Below are 16,651 nucleotides of genomic sequence, written 5' to 3'. Positions count from 1 at the left end.
AAGGTTAGGGTGGTCGTAGGCCCATAATAATTCACATAATTGCAAAACCCGCTGAATTTTTTTCTGCTTTATTGCTCCACTAGTACGAATCACTAAAAGAGTGAAATGCTTGCATAATTCTCGAAACTCTTATGCAGTACTGTGCGTCGCATTGGAAGCGTAAATTGCTATGTTACAGACTGTCCTCATTCATAGCTGATAGGGACTCGCTCACCGGATTTCGTGCCGACCGGCTGTGCCCCCATGATTTCCGACAAGGCAGCTCTGGCTGACCTCTTTCCGACCTCTTGCCGACATTTTTCCTATTTTCTCCTTATTTTTGTATGTGTGTCTCTCTTTCCTTGTTCCTGTTTCTATTTCGATCCCTTTTTATCCTCCCTATCCTTTTTAACCCCTCCTTAACCCCGTACCTCGTGACCCACTGTTTAGGTGTCGCACTATGCTGCAGACACTTACGGAGCTCACTTTTATCTTCCTTTCTCTTATTTAAGAATCAGTTTTAAAAAAAATTATTAGCTCCTCTATCCTGTTGGCCGGCAACCTTCTCTAGCAATAGGCCTAGCATTAGGATTCGTTAAATTGTGTTAGGGACAATGCTCAAAAAGCCCATTGGTGAATACAATTTCATGCCAAATTGTGGGCCGCTAACTTCAAAGTCATGTATTTTTCTCACAGCACCGAATTCGCAGTTCCACAACACTGTACGTGGGGCAACTGAACGATTCATCTCGCTTCATCAACTCAACAGGGCAGCATACTTATAAGGCTTTTTTTTAAGATGAAAGACTTAACTGCCTTGTCAAACGCAAAAATTGACCGTCCACTGCAGCGTCCAGGGGCATCAGGCACAGCACGATTGATGCGTCAAATCATCGCCCGTGACGTCAACATATGATGTGTGAGACCGCAACAATGCGACGTCATCATAACGTCACACACTCAGGCGTGTATTCCCATGACATTTCATCACAAGCCGTCATCGCACGGTATTATAGGTTGGTGTTGCGACTCCGGGTCTAGCGAGTTTCAGTTTTGGTAGCTAGCCCCGTTCGTAGGATTCATCGCCAACGAGACAGATGAAGCACTCGTACAAACGACAAAGATTTATTTACAATGTTTATCTGCAAGTTTGATCAAGTGATCAAGTAAGAAAAAAGGAAACATGCGAGAGAACACAACAGTATGAAAAAACAGCCAAATTACCTTTTACACTAAAAATACCTGGATATTTCCCCATTATTTTACAAAACCAGCCCATTCAAGGGGTAAAAACTTATAAATACTTAGATGTGATTTAAAACCAGAGACTAACAAAGTCGCCTTCTCCCCACTCCCTTGAACAAAAAGTGAATCAAGCCATTCAAATCCTCCGCCATCTCTGAGGAGCTAAATAGGACGGTACTACAGATTTGCTGTTGGCCCCATATGTTGCGTAGATGCGCCCCATCTTTAGTTACTCCATGCCTCTGCTGCATGGACTTCCGGCCTCCACAGAAAGAAGACTTCACTTGATTGATTTGCTGATTTGTGGGGTTTAACGTTCCAAAACCACGCTATGATTATGAGAGACGCCGTAGTGGAGGGCTCCGGAAATTTCGACCACCTCGGGTTCTTTAACGTGCACCCAAATCTGAGCACACGGGCCTACAACAATTCCGCCTCCATTGTAAATGCAGCCGCCGCAGCCGGGCTTCGATCCCGCAACCTACAAGTCAGCAGCCGAGAAGATTTCACTTGTTCACTTGTTAGTGGCAAGGGGCTTGAGAGTTTGTGTGGCGTTGCCACGGTCGACTTCCAGTTATTCGGTGTATGCAGAGGCTCAACAGCCACTTTGAAAGTATTCCGAGCTAAAGAAACATCTAGAAACTTATTTAAAATTTTTACGCAACATGAAAGTCATCTTTTATTTGATGAACTAACACAAAGAATGACAATGCGACTACAGGATTGTGTGTCATTGTTCCAAGCAGTAGTGCCACGATATAAACAATGGAAACCTTTAAAACCCCCTTCAATGCTGCCAGTTCCCAGAGTTATTTGTTATTTAGATGGCATACGGAAGAAAGCAGACATGAAGCTTCTCGTGGAGGCACAGATGATGCTTCATCATTTTTATATAATGCACAATGAAAAGAGAAAGATATATACAGATGGGCCGTGCAATCACGAAGCATCAGCCTGTGCAGTCTCTATAGTCAAAATTCAAGAAAAGAGAATACAAATTACCGCATAAGTCTTCCCAAATGACAGCAAAGCAAGTGGCTATTTTCGCGACAATTCCGGGACACGAAAGTGGGTGATATGGATGGTTAGCAAATCTGCCCTCAAGTTAATCAAATATGTGAGGTCACTACAAAAAAATGGCGCAATAGCACAATGCATTGGAACAACTACGAAATATGACTCAGTGCAGGGTCACAACATCGTATTCCAGTAGATACCCAGTCATATTTGGAACAAAGGGTAATAAAGAGGCAGACAGCCTCGCCAAGAAAGCACTGAACGGAGGACAGGATTGTGCAATTTCCATGTTTGGGGTGGATATCCGACATTTTATAACGAAAGAGCTAACCATTGTTCTATGGAGAAGTAGTTTGGTAGCCCTGAATGAAATGAATCAGTACTTATTGAAGTTGATCCACACAGAAAATTTTCAGTTGCGACAGATATTCTACGACACTTGGAGACGTTAATTCACAGACTTCGACAGAAAGTAGCTTACACAAACAGCTTACTGCACCAAATACATCAATCCAGCTCCCCGATATGCCATAGTGGTCATGCAGAAGAAAATGTTCGCCATATTCTTTTGTAGTGCGTAAAGTACGCGAATGAAAAAAAATCAAGTAACAAACTTGCAAGTTTTGACAGACGGCCCCTCACAATAAAGAAACTACTTGGACATTGCCCAGAGATACATTTTCAGAAAAAGGTTAAAATCTTCCTGGCAGACTTCTTTGTAGAGACTGGGCTAGATAAGCGCTTGTGATAGACAGCCAGAAGTTGACATATATCAAATGATGTGTTAGTACATACACTGAGAGTAGAAACGAAAAAGTGTGCGCGTGAACATTTTATGACATCGTGAACTGCTGCAAGCAAAGTGTATATTTCATGCTATCTTGACTGGTTTCAGTGTGCCATTATGTTGTTGTTGTGTCTCACAATGAAGGCTGTTGTGAGATCAAAACTCTTGTCCCACGCGCCGTCACCACCACCGGTGTTCCTAACCACTATGACGAAATAAAAAAAACCTAGTACCCAGGACACAGAGGGGCTTCAACCCGAGTACGCTGCGTGCCAGCCCAGTATTCCACCACTGAGTGACGCTGGTACCAGCTTGGGACTTGCTCATAAAGTTGCCTTAGAAAGGCTTGGTATCGGGAAATGTATTGTGTCATTATGAGTAATAAAGCAATTCAGAACTGCAAAAGAACAACGAGGCGTCACACAATGCGCATAGCAATTAAGGGGTTCATCCAATCTTTCAGCTCATTAGAAAACTTGTTCTTGATCACCTATTAGCTTGTTTTGAGAACCTATGAACTGTGGCGCATACCCACTTCAGGCATAGTTTCTCATCTTCGTCAGCCCCTGCGTGAACGACTGCCACAAAATTCCTCCCAAGTGTTCAGCGGATACCACGCTTTTCAGAAGAATGACAACAATAGCATAACGATTGCTGGTCTGCTACCCAGAAAATAATAGTTATTAATGCCATAGCGGGTACCCAGCAAGTGTGCTTGATGCGGTTGCCCAATGACTGTGGAGAAACTGCTCTGACAGGCCGCTCTTCGAGCTTTCGCTGTTACTTTGCTGGGCCTTCCGTGCAGGCCTGGTGTTTTTTTTTTTTTTTTTGCTGATTGTTAATTTTTGGGTACTTTTCAGTATCACTGTTTTTTTTATTTTTTGACGCTTCGGAACTTATTGATATGAAGTAGCCGAGGCAATATAAACATAAACCTCTCCACATCAAAACAGTTAGAACAGAATACTACTAGAGCAACCGATGAACTCTCTGAAAGACACACATGTCCTTTACCTATGAAAGCAGCGTAGTCATTAATGGGCGCATTGAGCACTCTTCAAGCCAACCCGATGCTCGAAGTCTTGCCACGCTACAATTGTGCACGCATTGAGCACGTGTGATAATTGATTATTTGTCGCACTACTCATGAAGATGAGACCACAGATTTTATAACACACAGGGAAGAAGGGAAGTCCCCAAACAGGTGTCCCGAACACTAACAACAAACTTCGCTACATGACCGCACAGTAACGTTTTAGGGCGAGGAGCTTGGCTTGGCCTTTATTACGCTTCACGTGATAGTCCGATCGCCTGTCCTTCTTCTCGCAGCTTGGCCAAATATGAAATGGAAGAAGCGGCGTTGATGAGCAAAAAAGAGAAAGGGCAGTGGTCGTTTGCCAACCGCGAGCAAGTGGCCATGCCCTTGCGTGCTACATGAACCATAGCACAGCAAAAGCTTTGACAATAAACATTTGGGCTACACTCCATTGTACCCTGGTGACCAGCACAGTAATCTGGCCCTCTCGCTCGGAACCTGTTTTGACCTTGAATTGCGCTGCACTGTAAACGAAAGTACACACAATAGGTGCAAATGCCCTCTATAACTCACACCCCTACAACCCGCGAAATGGGTTTAACTGGTAGGACTGGACCTATACAATGGGCGTACTTGCAAACTTCCACGCTATGGTAGGAACGTTTTTTTCGGGTGCAGTAGCAAAAGTGAACCTAAGTGGCCAAAAGGGGGAAGGGGGTATAGCAAAATTGCGCCAAAACAAGCAAAATGCCCCGGCGGTGTATCACACACAAACACAAAAGTATTTGGGGGTGTGTATGCAGAATTACGCAAAATAATAATTTTATAATTGAAAGTCACTTAAAAGAAGTTAAGCATTATATAATTATATCAGTGCTGTAAGAATCTATAAAATATGCACAAGACAGTGCCACTTATGCACGTTCGTATATCGTGGCCTAGCCTGAGCACCACCTCTTCCACTTAGGTGTTGAACCAACAAGCCCAAAATCAAACGGCGATAAACGGATGGTCGGGGTCGCCTCTCAAAGAATGAAAAGGTATTACTCCTCCCGGATATTTGTCATACATATTTGTTTGCTTATTTTGTCTACCTTGTTGAAGAAAAAAAGCAAAGTAAAAATTGACATGCAAAGAAGGGTGCAGTTAACAACCACTGCGATACAATGCCATGTCTCTTGTCGATTGAGCTGTAAACAAATACACAGCTTAAAAATCATCGAGATGCGTAATCTCTTTTTGCAATAGCGCAACTGATGTGCAGCTTACACATGTACCGTCCAACTTGCTTGCTTCATAGACTTCAATTATCTCACGTGTGGCCTGCGAGTGGTGCTTGCCTTTTTATTCGCAGCGCTCAGAGAGGGGCACGCAGCCGCAGTCTCGGCAGTGGATTTTGATATGTCCTTGAAGCACATTAATGATTTTGATTCATATGTGAGAATTAACGTTCCAAAACCACCATGTGATTATGAGAGACGCCATAGTGGAGAGCCCCGCATATTTTGATCACCTCGGGTTCTTCAACGTGTACACAAATCTAGCACACGGGCCTACAACATTTCCGCCTCCATCGGTAATGCAGCCGCCGTAGCCAGGATTCGGATCCCGCGACCGGCGGGTCAGCACATTGTACCGCATTGCGCACAATATTATGATTTCTCTCTCTTAAGCGGTCATTCAAGAACCTTCCAGTTCCCTCTGTGTATATCTTACTGCTGGATACCGGAAGAATATATACGACAACAATAGAAAAGGGTACGAAGGGCGGTCTGTGCTTCACAGAGCATGTTACGCCATTTTCAGCTGGATGATTTACCAACTTACAAAACATTGATAGATTTTCAGGGGTGGCAATAAAACAGTGATGCGAGCGCGTTTCCCGATTTTTATTTTACCCTATGCGACACGTTGTGCAGAGAAATAATTTCAACGCCGTTCTTAGGAACTGGCGTATTTTAAGGCTAAGGTTGCCCTCCTTGATTTATTATTTGTTTTAAAAGCATTTCCACAACAGCATAAATCAGGGCGTTCCAGTAACCACCATTTAAGAGTCCCTCAATCTGTGCTTTGAAACTGCGTTGCATCGAGCGTGAGCATGACTCTTTAATAGCGTTAACAAGGCATACATTAATGTACCCCTTTTCACCAGTTTTGAATAAGCTGAGTGCAAAGGTAAAATGAGTTTGCGGCTTCTCGGTGCGAACAGTCAGCACATATACTTTCTCTGAAGACAGAGTGTTTAGTCTCAGAACCTGATTCATGTCGTTTTTGACGTTGTTGCTCCTAGTCTTGAAGGTTTGTTTTAGAATCACTTGCATCTTGAACTTACTCACGAGCTACCGTCTGGCAACTTCATTACGATCTCAGACCTAACACTTGGTCTTCGGAGCAATAATTCAAGCTTACTGTCCTCACCTAGTAGTGTTAAAACGTTTTTTACCTTCCCACTCAGCTCATTCGAAACTGGTGAAAAGGGGTGTCATAATGCATGCCTTGTTACCACTCTTAGGAGGTCATGCTCGCATTGTATGATAAGCAGTTTCAAAGAACAGGTGAGCGCCTCTTAAGCACTGGTTACTCACACCGTCTCATTTCTGCTGTTGCGGAAAAGCTTTTGAAAGAAATAAAAAATCAGGGAGGGTAATCTCAGACTCAAAATGCTTCAGTTCCTAACAACTGTGTTGTGGTTCCTTATCTCCCCAACTTGTCGCATAGGCTGCGAAAAAAATCGCGAAATGCGCTTGTATCACTATCTTATTTCCACCACGGAAAAGCTATCAAAGCTTTGTAAGTTGGTGGATCATTCAGCTGCAAATAGAGTAAGATGCTCTGTGATACACCGAACGCGCTTTTTACCTTGCGCCATTGGTGTCGTACACTTTCTTCCGCTGTGATACGGTAAAATGTACATAGGCAAACCGGAAGGTGCTTGAATGACCATTTAAGTGAGTATAATATAATGTGCACTATGCGGTTCAGAGACACCTCAGAATCCACAGCCGAGACTGCGGCTGCGTGCCCTCTTTGAGCGTTGCGAGGTAAAAGGCGAGTACCACTTGCAGGCCACAAGGGAGATAAATGAAGTCTAATAAAAAAGTTAATTAGACGGTAGATGAGCGAGTTCCGTATCAGTTGCGCTATTGCACAAAAAGACTGCGTATCTCGATCATTTTGAAGCTGTGTACTTGATTCCAGCTCACTCAACAATTAAGAGAGAAAAGTTTTGCTGACACTGTATTGCAGTGGTTGTTAACTGCATCCCTCTACGCATGGCCATTTCTTTTTTCACTTATATATGTACACCACTTCGTTATTCAATTATTTTCCGATGGAGGCGGAAATGTTGTAGGCCCGTGTACTCAGATTTGGGTGCACGTTAAAGAACCCCAGGTGGTCGAAATTTCCGGAGCCCTCCACTACGGCGTCTCTCATAATCAAATGGTGGTTTTGGGACGTTAAACCCCACAAATCAATCAATCATTATTCAATTATTGTTAATCTGTCCTCTTTTCTATCCTTGTTATTTGCTTCCGTTGTTACGCTGTAACTACTTCTAGGTTGCGCTGTTCGTATATTTTCAGTTGCGTCCCACCAAAGTGCCCAAGTTTTCACGATTCACAATTATACTACTGCGAGGACAGAGTACATCACATTGTATGCTAAAAGGTAATTATTATTTAGTGCAATCTGGTCAGCGCCAGTAAACTTTTTGGCACATGTACAGCGTTCCACAACCATATACACAGGTTTGAAATATCTTTACCGAGCCCGCGTACCATAGCATACGTCCAAAAACTTCACGCATACATATTTTCAGCCTCAGTGTAGTACGCATCCACATTATTTATCGCTTACTCGTCTCGCACATCTATTTTTTGCTGACCACCAGCGACAACATTGCGCCGTATAGCGTCAATACAATTAACACTATAATCAGATAGCTCAGTTGCGTTTTTTCTTTTTTTTTGCACAGTAAGCAAGATAAACTTGAAATGTATGAGTTGGCTGTTGAGAAAGGGAGGATGGTATAGTTTTTTTCCTCACTCTAGGTTATGTTGATGACGACGACAACAGTGCTGTAGCGTCGTACTGCTACACTAAGGGACTACTGAGAGGCTTTTTGTACATTTGTATCAACTACAACCACCAACTTTTACACTTCCGTTTGATTGTGAAATCCGGTGCACATGGAGTTTCTTTTATTTTCTTGTGTGCTGCACTAAAGCTTCGATAGCAGATATGGACACAGGCAGTGTTATCGCAAGCCAAACCTTAATTTCCATACGTTGTTGGCTTATATTTGAGACAGCAGTTGATCCGCTAGGAATGAGCGGGGATGACCCACACATCTGCGACGGCACACAAGCACACCCTTTGCAGTATCGACTGAGATCGTCACGACAGACAACGCACATCACCGTTCCGTGAATCGGGTACACCGTAGCCATTCACTTTGCCGTTTCTCAGCAGAGAGCTGACCCGGCCATTTTCCATTTTTTTCTCCGGCATGTCGTCGACACCATCCGGCCGCTGCTCTTGCGTTTGGTTTTTAGAAGGATTGCGTCTTCTTGTAAGCTTCTGAAAAGCGAACTTGTCCAGAACTGCAGTGGGACCTTCGCATACCAGGTACGCCAGGTACGCCAGAAGGAAGCTCCAAACAAGCAGCGCAAAAAACAGTGTGATCTGGAAGTGAAATGATAAATATGCCTGTGAGTTTATGGCAGCAGACAGCACCTTATTGTACAAAATGTGAGAAGAAACGGTGCTTGAGAAAAGAAGTTCACAATACATTCAATGAAACATGCAAATTATTCACAGCTGTCGATGCAACGAAAGATTCTCAAGTGGTTGCGCATTATCATATTTAAAATAACTTCCAACAATTTTCTATGTAGCCTGCCTATTGAAAAACGGTCAACTTCATTATTCTTTTTGTAGAAGTTCGGTGAGTTCGTGTGTTGACTTCAAGTTCAGTAAAATATTTTGCATGCACTAGAATCAAATCGAATTTACCGGCCACAAATATTGGACAACCTTGACTTCAACATCCGGGTTTATAATTCAGTGGTGTTTAAATCTTCAAAATATGTGATCATTGCAGGATATAAAATTCATCAAGTGAAATTTTATAAAATTACGTGCCATTCTGTTGAATAATCCGAAATGACTATATGGTTAGCAACAGCTCATTTGACGCTCAAAGGCACTGTGGTACGTTTCCTCAACAGACATTGCTGCCAAGAAATTGAGCAGCGTTTCTTATGAGGAGAGTGAAAAGACCTTTTACATGGTTTACTAAAGTTGTACACTATATATATATATATATATATATATATATATATATATATATATATATATATATATATATATATATATTAAAGTAATATTGGCAGCAAGTTACCTAATCCTTAAAATTTGAAGGCGAAAGCCGCTACACAATCGGCCAAGCATAGTTTACACAGCCTGGACCGGACCAGACATTTTGTAAAAACAAAACGAGACAAACAGAGACGCTCTAATTGACGCTGTCGTTCTATGTCGATTCCTGTTTTCAGACGCTGTTCAACAGCATTAAAAAAGACTAAGGTAACAAATGTAGGGGCCACATGCGCAGTCTAGCAATCATATGATTAGTTGAGCTGCTGCATGAACCAAAATGGTTCACACTGGAATCACATCTGAAAGCGAACCAGTTGTCTAGCTTCTGCGCAAGATATTACGTTTCTCCGTGTAGTTCATGGCTAAGGAAATGAGAAAGCTATTTGTGCTATATATTGTGTTCTTAAAAATTACGTGTCATATTCCGCACTTCAGCTTCGTGGTGTTTCGTTACTTTCAAAGTACATCCCAAAAAAGTGGTATTTACCTGATTGAAGTGTGACCAGAACACGCGTTCCCTAGAAGCGTGCAACATGAGCTGGATGAATGGGAAGTGAATGAGGTAGACACCGAATGACAACTTGCTCAGTGGCACGAAAGTGTTGGAGGATAGGAACTTGCTTAGGAAACCTGCAGAATAGAAGAGCAGCAACAACTCTTAATTATATTATTCAGATATCAGAAACAAACATGGCTTACCTTTAAGGAAAATAACGGAGGGGTAAAAAGAGCATGGGGAAGGGGAGGTAGTGTAATTGCATCTGTCGTTCAAGTATGACGTGTAATAAGAATATTTGTAATGAAGTATTAAGTGGCACTTGTAGCAAAACAACAGGTTAATCATAGTCCTTAATGTAGCTAAATAATGGAAAACCACAATGAGAGATGCCGTCACACTATATATCTTTCAAAATGAGGAGCATCACGGGTGTTTTTAAATGTTTCACAACTTCTATCAAGAACAATTTTCATTATTGTAACAAAGTATAATATGTTTGTTGTCGTTTTCGGCGAGAACTTTCTCTCAGCATCAATGTTTCAAGCCAACTAATATATTCAACCTACACTCGATGGGTGCGAATGTCCCTTAATCAACACTTTTCGCACTCTTAGGCTCGGCACAGGATGTTTTGGGAAGTACAACGTTAGTCTCTCAGGATCGGAAGTGTTGTAGGTAGTTGATAGAACACTGACATGAATTCGGAATACTTTCAGATTGTTACTCTGAATAAAAACACTGGTGTCAAAAACACTAAACTGGTTATTGTAGTGAATGGATATAATTCGAATATATTTTTACAGCCAAGCTTACCACTGTTCATCTTTTTATGTCCGGGATCAGTGGTAATCCTTGTGGGCATCATAAACCACTATGCGCCACCGACATAGCATAAATCTTGCTACCTACCACTACACTACAATGTTAAAGTAACAGCTAGCCCAAAAAACTGGTAGGTGCCACCAAAATCTCGGCGGCCTATCAGAAAACTGTCATATTTATCAATTTCTATGTGCCACAAAAATAGGGTAATACATTCAACTTCCACTGAAACGGAAGAAGGCTGCAGCTACCCCGGCAAATGATATATGCGTTACCATAGTCACATTGATGTCACTTGATTCTTTGGATTACAAAAGGTGGTAGCTATACTACCTTAAACCTTAACATATAGTGCCTAATGAAGAACAGTCACGGGCACAACTTGTCAGAGCATCTCAAGTGACGGCATCTTGGTATACCTGTGCGCTCAAGAGTGGTGTGGTCCAGATGGAATCAAGCTATACTAACCCCTCAAAGCTTGACAAAGAGTGTTTCAAAAGAGGAGTGATAGAACATAAGAATGCGTTAGCTTATTGAAGAAAACACCACTGGCTTCAATACTTGATCTGTGTTAGCAGAGTACAGCTGGTTGAATTATAATGACGAAGCTCTAAAGGGCGAGGTAAAACTTCAGGTGTCCGCAAGAAACCCTCCGCCTCGTTTCTGATCAATAACAAAGCCACAGCTTCTCACCACCCTAGTTTGCCCTCTTCTTGACCAGCGTGCGTCGAGGAATAGCCGTCACCAAGCCACGACCCATGACGGAGACTATCTGCGCAGCCACCACGCCGAGATTGTGCCGCGTTGCGTGAGCCGAATACGAGTGGAAAGGCCCCTGCTTTGTTCACTGGGATGCCACGGCCGGGACGGCACGTTAGTTCCAGGCCTTAAAGTATGCTCATTCTGGCATGGTTAGTGACAAGCTCTTATTCGACTAAACTCTGTCTACGCCAAGGAATGATCTAACATCAGCCAAGAAGACTATTTTGAGTTCCGCTGCTTTGAACAAAGATTTCCAGTTTCCATTTCTAGTGGTTGGGTGTGATCTCAGTTGGGTGTGATCGCAGTGTGAGGTCACGCGCAAACACCAAATAGTAACGTACTAGCGACAGATCTGTCATGTGTTAATAGCACACGTGAGCAACAATTAGTGAATTCTCGTCCAGAGATGCCAACAGTGATTTCTGTGATCTATGCCGGAGGCTAAGTTTACAAACTTAGTAGCACTGTGTTGACTTACACGAATAATATTTATAGCATCAGGGCTCGCTTGTAGATGCTCAGGAATGAAAGCCTTAAATTCTACGTGGAACTTTTTATACGTGTTCTCTCACTCGAATGCGTGAATACCGTTAATATTGAATACCAAGTAAACCAAAAATGTCTGTTTTGAGACGTCTCTAAGAAGGGTCAGTACTCCTTCGAATATTACGCGGTATTAGCGAGGAAATTTTATTGACAACATAAGCATATAAATAACAATATAACTGTCACAAAATGATAGTTAAAAATGCAAACCAGAATTTTCGATTGATTGAGTGATATGTGGGGTTTAACGTCCCAAAGCCACCATATGATTATGAGAGATGCCGTAGTATCTCTGCTTTTGCGGCTGCATTTAGGATGGAGGCGGAAATGTTGTAGGCTTGTGTGCTCAGATTTGGGTGCATGTTAAAGAACCCCCAGGGGCTCGAAATTTCCGGAGCCCTCCACTACGGCGTCTCTCATATTCATATGGTGGTTTTGGACGTTAAACCCCACAAATTAATCAATCAGAGATGCCGCAGTGAAGGGCTTTTGTAATTTTGACCACCTGGGGTTCTTTAACGTGCACCCAAATCTGAGCACATGGGCCTACAACATTCTCGCCTCCATTGGAAATGCGCCACCCCAGCCAGGATTCGATCCCGCGAACTGTGGGCCAGCAGCCGAGTACCTAGGCCACTAGAACACCACGGCGGGGCCATGAATTTTCAAGTTTCCCATAAAAAACGCGCAAAAAAGAAGGAGTGTAACGTGTGCTTACCACCTCGGCCCGTGGAGCACGCCAGCGTAAACCACGAGAGAAAGAGGGACCACAGCACGCGGTCTAAGAATGCCGTGAATAGTTTTCCAGCCTCCGAAGTGGGATTCGGACTCGTGTACCAGGCGTACTTCATGAAGACGCAGCAAAAGCAGCAGCCAATGGCCACACACCAACCCACCAATTGGAAACCCTAAACAAAGCATAAGACATGTGAGTTTTTGTAAACTTCAGAGACTGTCCTTTGAATTGTAAATATATATATATATATATATATATATATATATATATATATATATATATATATATATATATATATATATATATATATATATATATATATATATATATATATATATATATATACAGAGAGAGAGAGAGAGAGAGAGATAAATAAAAGAAACAGAGAGATCAGCTTTGAACAACTGGTTTGCTACCCTGTACAGGAGTCTGAAAATAAGGGTCCGAAAGAGGATAACGATAAAAAATACACATGCACACACATGCATGGCGTTCTGATCACAGCCGTTTGTAGAGGGCGGTTGAACGCAAGAAGCACAGGAGCGCCTTCCTAGCCTCCTTCTGTGACATAAAGTCCTGTCGTAGCGCAGGATTCTTCCTTGACATATAGTGTAATTATGCAGTTTGTCTAGTGCATTGAAGAGTGACTGTCTCTGCGAGCGGTACTGTGGACATTCCCCACAGAATATGCCAAGTTGTTTCGTGATTGCCGCAAGGGCCACATGGAGCAGTAACAGCCATTCCTATGTGGAGCGCCTCTGCATTGGTAAATGCGACACCCAACTGCAATCTGCACAGCATAGTATATAGCGTTTCCTCGGCTAAGTTCTGGAGGAATCCGAAAACTGAGAGTTGGGTCTAAGGTATATATTCGTGCATGGGTGAAATGTGACTCGTACTATTGCGACGTGGAGCGCTTGCGAGTAAGCATGCGGAGTTTCTATGCAGCGTGAGTTATAGAGAGTGGAATTGATATTTGATTCCTTTCAGTGTGAGCAAAAGGGCAGCTCGATCGGCCAGTTCATTGCCATTTATTCCACAATGACTTGTAAGTCATAGAAAGGCTATTTCACGTCTTTCCTGAACTAAATGGCTAGTCTCTTCTGCAATCTCGAACACCAGTTATTAGTACGGGCCGTGGCATAAAGGTGGTAGAAGGAATGAATGTGCCTCCTTAGAATCACTGGAAATTGCAAACTACTTAAGCAGGCATATTCTAGAATTAGGAAGAAACTTTTGGAGGTAAATTTACGACCTAAAAGGAAAACAACATCCAGTAACAACACCAAGGTCCAAATCGTGTAATGAAGGTATAACTACGTGCTTGCACGATGTGAACATGTTAGCGCAACAATTTTGTGAATGCGTGCTGCATAATAAGGAAGCTACAGTTACCAGATATTTTGTTTACAGAATTTATGCTGACACCAGCGACACCAGATTTTCTACTCATCATGTATAAGGATTTTGGCGTAATAATGCATGATACTGCTAAAACTCTTAAAGGAGTTGCAGTATCAATAAATAAATAAAATAAATAAAATAACCTAATAGTAAACATTACTATGTCAGAGGACTTTATAGCACATTTGCGCTTAATGAATCTCGACTACACGGATCTTATAAAATGGTGTCAAGGTATTGTCAATCTAAACTTGTCGACATGTCAGTGGTCGAAAAAAGATACACCAATACAATAGATTTGCAAATATTACTCAATTACACTACATTAAAGCAAAATTGAAATTTTTTGTAGGATGTTTTAGTCGACGTGAAGACGGTTGCACGCATTCACATTTTTTTTTTTGCTATACCACTGCATCACTGCTGTTTTTTCACAAGATGAAAAGAACACATGATCACGTCTAGCTCATTTTTTTCTTTCAGTTGATAGGGTTTGCCATTTGTACGCTTTCGCGATTTGTTACTTACTTTTGAAAATTTTCGTTCCTTCATGTCGTCAATGACAAGGCACGCCATGCAGCCACTGAAGTAGCACACAGCATGATAAAAGGGTCGTATGTAGTACTCATTGGCAGTTTGCATCACGATTCTGTAAGGCAACAGCACACACATTTGTGTTACAATGTGGGAGACTAAACATAGCGTTGTCATAATCAATCAAAACACATATACTGCATTTTTAAAAAGGCTGCACAGAAGTACATGCAGCTAGCCTAACTTCACGTCAAAGTCACAATATTCTGTGCGCTACCAAGGCACCCTCTATTCTAAGTACGCCTATATATTTGCCCGAAAAATCATGCGTTAATTATTTACTACATCAGCTATCTCTTTTACCTCCAAATATTTGTTAGCAATACAGTTTGTCTGAAGCGGCCTTGAAACATAACACGGAATTGAACCATTTGGCGGAAATGAATGCCCCAACAATGTGGCACGGCGTCATAATAAATTATTCGAGGGTCGAACGTTGTCAATATGATTATGAAAGACGCTGTAGGGGCGAGCTAGCTCCAAAATTTTCATGCGTCCAGGGTTATATTTAGCGAGTAACTGAATCTAGGTGCACGGATTTCTAGCGTTTAAGAAGTGCTGTGACTTGGGTGAGTTCGATATCCTTGAACTTAACTTATATTAGTACCACAAGTATGAAAAGGTAAAAGAAAATTATGACACAGGCGTGAAGATTGGTAGGCGCTAAACTTTTGTCAGTTGGAAGTTTAGCGCCTACCTTCCTTGACGTCTGTGTTATCTTTTTATTTTTCGATTTTGTATGTGCCGCACTTACACAAGCTAAACTCTAGCATTTAGCCCTAATGTAAAGGCAACGGAACATAGAGTCGGCGTGATTACACGGCGGGAAAACAATTTTTTGATACCAGAGACTTGTCATAGAATTTCAGGAAATTTATATGTCGGAGTAGTAAACACCATGCAACTTTATTGCGACAGATGGGAAATGTGGCTCTGAAAAGTCACTGATGCAACAATATACAAAAAATTACAATTCCAAAAATCAAGTAATATACAATCGCCTTAGTGATAATACAAACGCTTTTAAGTAATAACTTTACTTTACATTCTAAAAGTCCTTGATTCTGATCGAGTCTAGCACAGGAAAAAAAAATTCGGATATGCACTTGAAATCCGAATCGTATATATAACTTCAATGATACGTTCCAATGGCAACGAGAACGTACTAAGTGCAGCAACAAGCTCGTGTGCAGTAACCACAGAAACATCTTATAATGAGAAGCTTAAGTGGGACACCGACGAATTCCGAAAAACAGACACCATTTGAATGCCCTTGTGGGCTAATCTTATCAACTTGCTTCTAATTTTCAAAAGAGTTCATAGCAAGACTATATATGATTACTTTAGTGATAAATGAATGTATTGTGGGGTTCAGAATGAATACTTTCCGTGCGCTCTCAAGGGCGTCAATATAATTACTCTCTCTTTTTTTTAGCTGCATGAGGTGTGCATTCAAGCGTACACATCAGCACAAGGAGTTGTAACAGCTCAAAAAGTATATGTATTATGCCTACTTTGAAAGCATGTTGCTTTAGAAGCGCGTTGCTTTATATGTACGGAGAATATTTTAGAAGTGCGTTGCAATGTCACTCATGGTCACATCTAAACGACTAGCTTGTTTGCCATTCAAGACTGGCATTCGTGACGCTTGCTGAATTGATGCAGCACATTCTCATTTGTGCTATTCAACAAAAAATGTCAGGCGCGTAAATAAATCACTGGATGGGTGGCTACCTTAGTGGATCGGAAAACAAACAAGAGTAGCCGATGTTCTAGTTGACTTTAAAAAAATAATGTACTTGGGCGTGTTACATAGCATTCCCACTAGTACAAGTTCTGCAA

The 16,651-nt window shown here is 41.9% G+C and overlaps 1 protein-coding gene across 1 annotated transcript in view; it reads right to left on the bottom strand.

The window, feature by feature from the left end:
• Positions 1-1,088: 1,088 nt before the first annotated feature.
• The window catches only part of LOC119162196 (nose resistant to fluoxetine protein 6-like), a 93,170-nt gene continuing 77,607 nt past the window's right edge, over positions 1,089-16,651 (bottom strand). Inside the window, exons 12-15 of the mRNA XM_075879242.1 lie at positions 14,744-14,864; positions 12,794-12,983; positions 9,934-10,076; positions 1,089-8,750 (exon numbers count right to left, since the gene is read on the bottom strand). Of these exons, the coding sequence (XP_075735357.1) occupies positions 8,463-8,750; positions 9,934-10,076; positions 12,794-12,983; positions 14,744-14,864 (742 nt within the window). The 3' untranslated portion in view covers positions 1,089-8,462. The remainder of the gene's footprint in view (positions 8,751-9,933; positions 10,077-12,793; positions 12,984-14,743; positions 14,865-16,651) is intronic.

Source organism: Rhipicephalus microplus, chromosome X (genome assembly GCF_043290135.1).
Source record: "Rhipicephalus microplus isolate Deutch F79 chromosome X, USDA_Rmic, whole genome shotgun sequence".
Taxonomy (NCBI): Eukaryota; Metazoa; Arthropoda; class Arachnida; order Ixodida; family Ixodidae; genus Rhipicephalus; species Rhipicephalus microplus.
The sequence above is the reverse complement of the archived record's forward strand: the minus strand, read 5'-3'. Positions and strand labels throughout refer to the sequence as shown.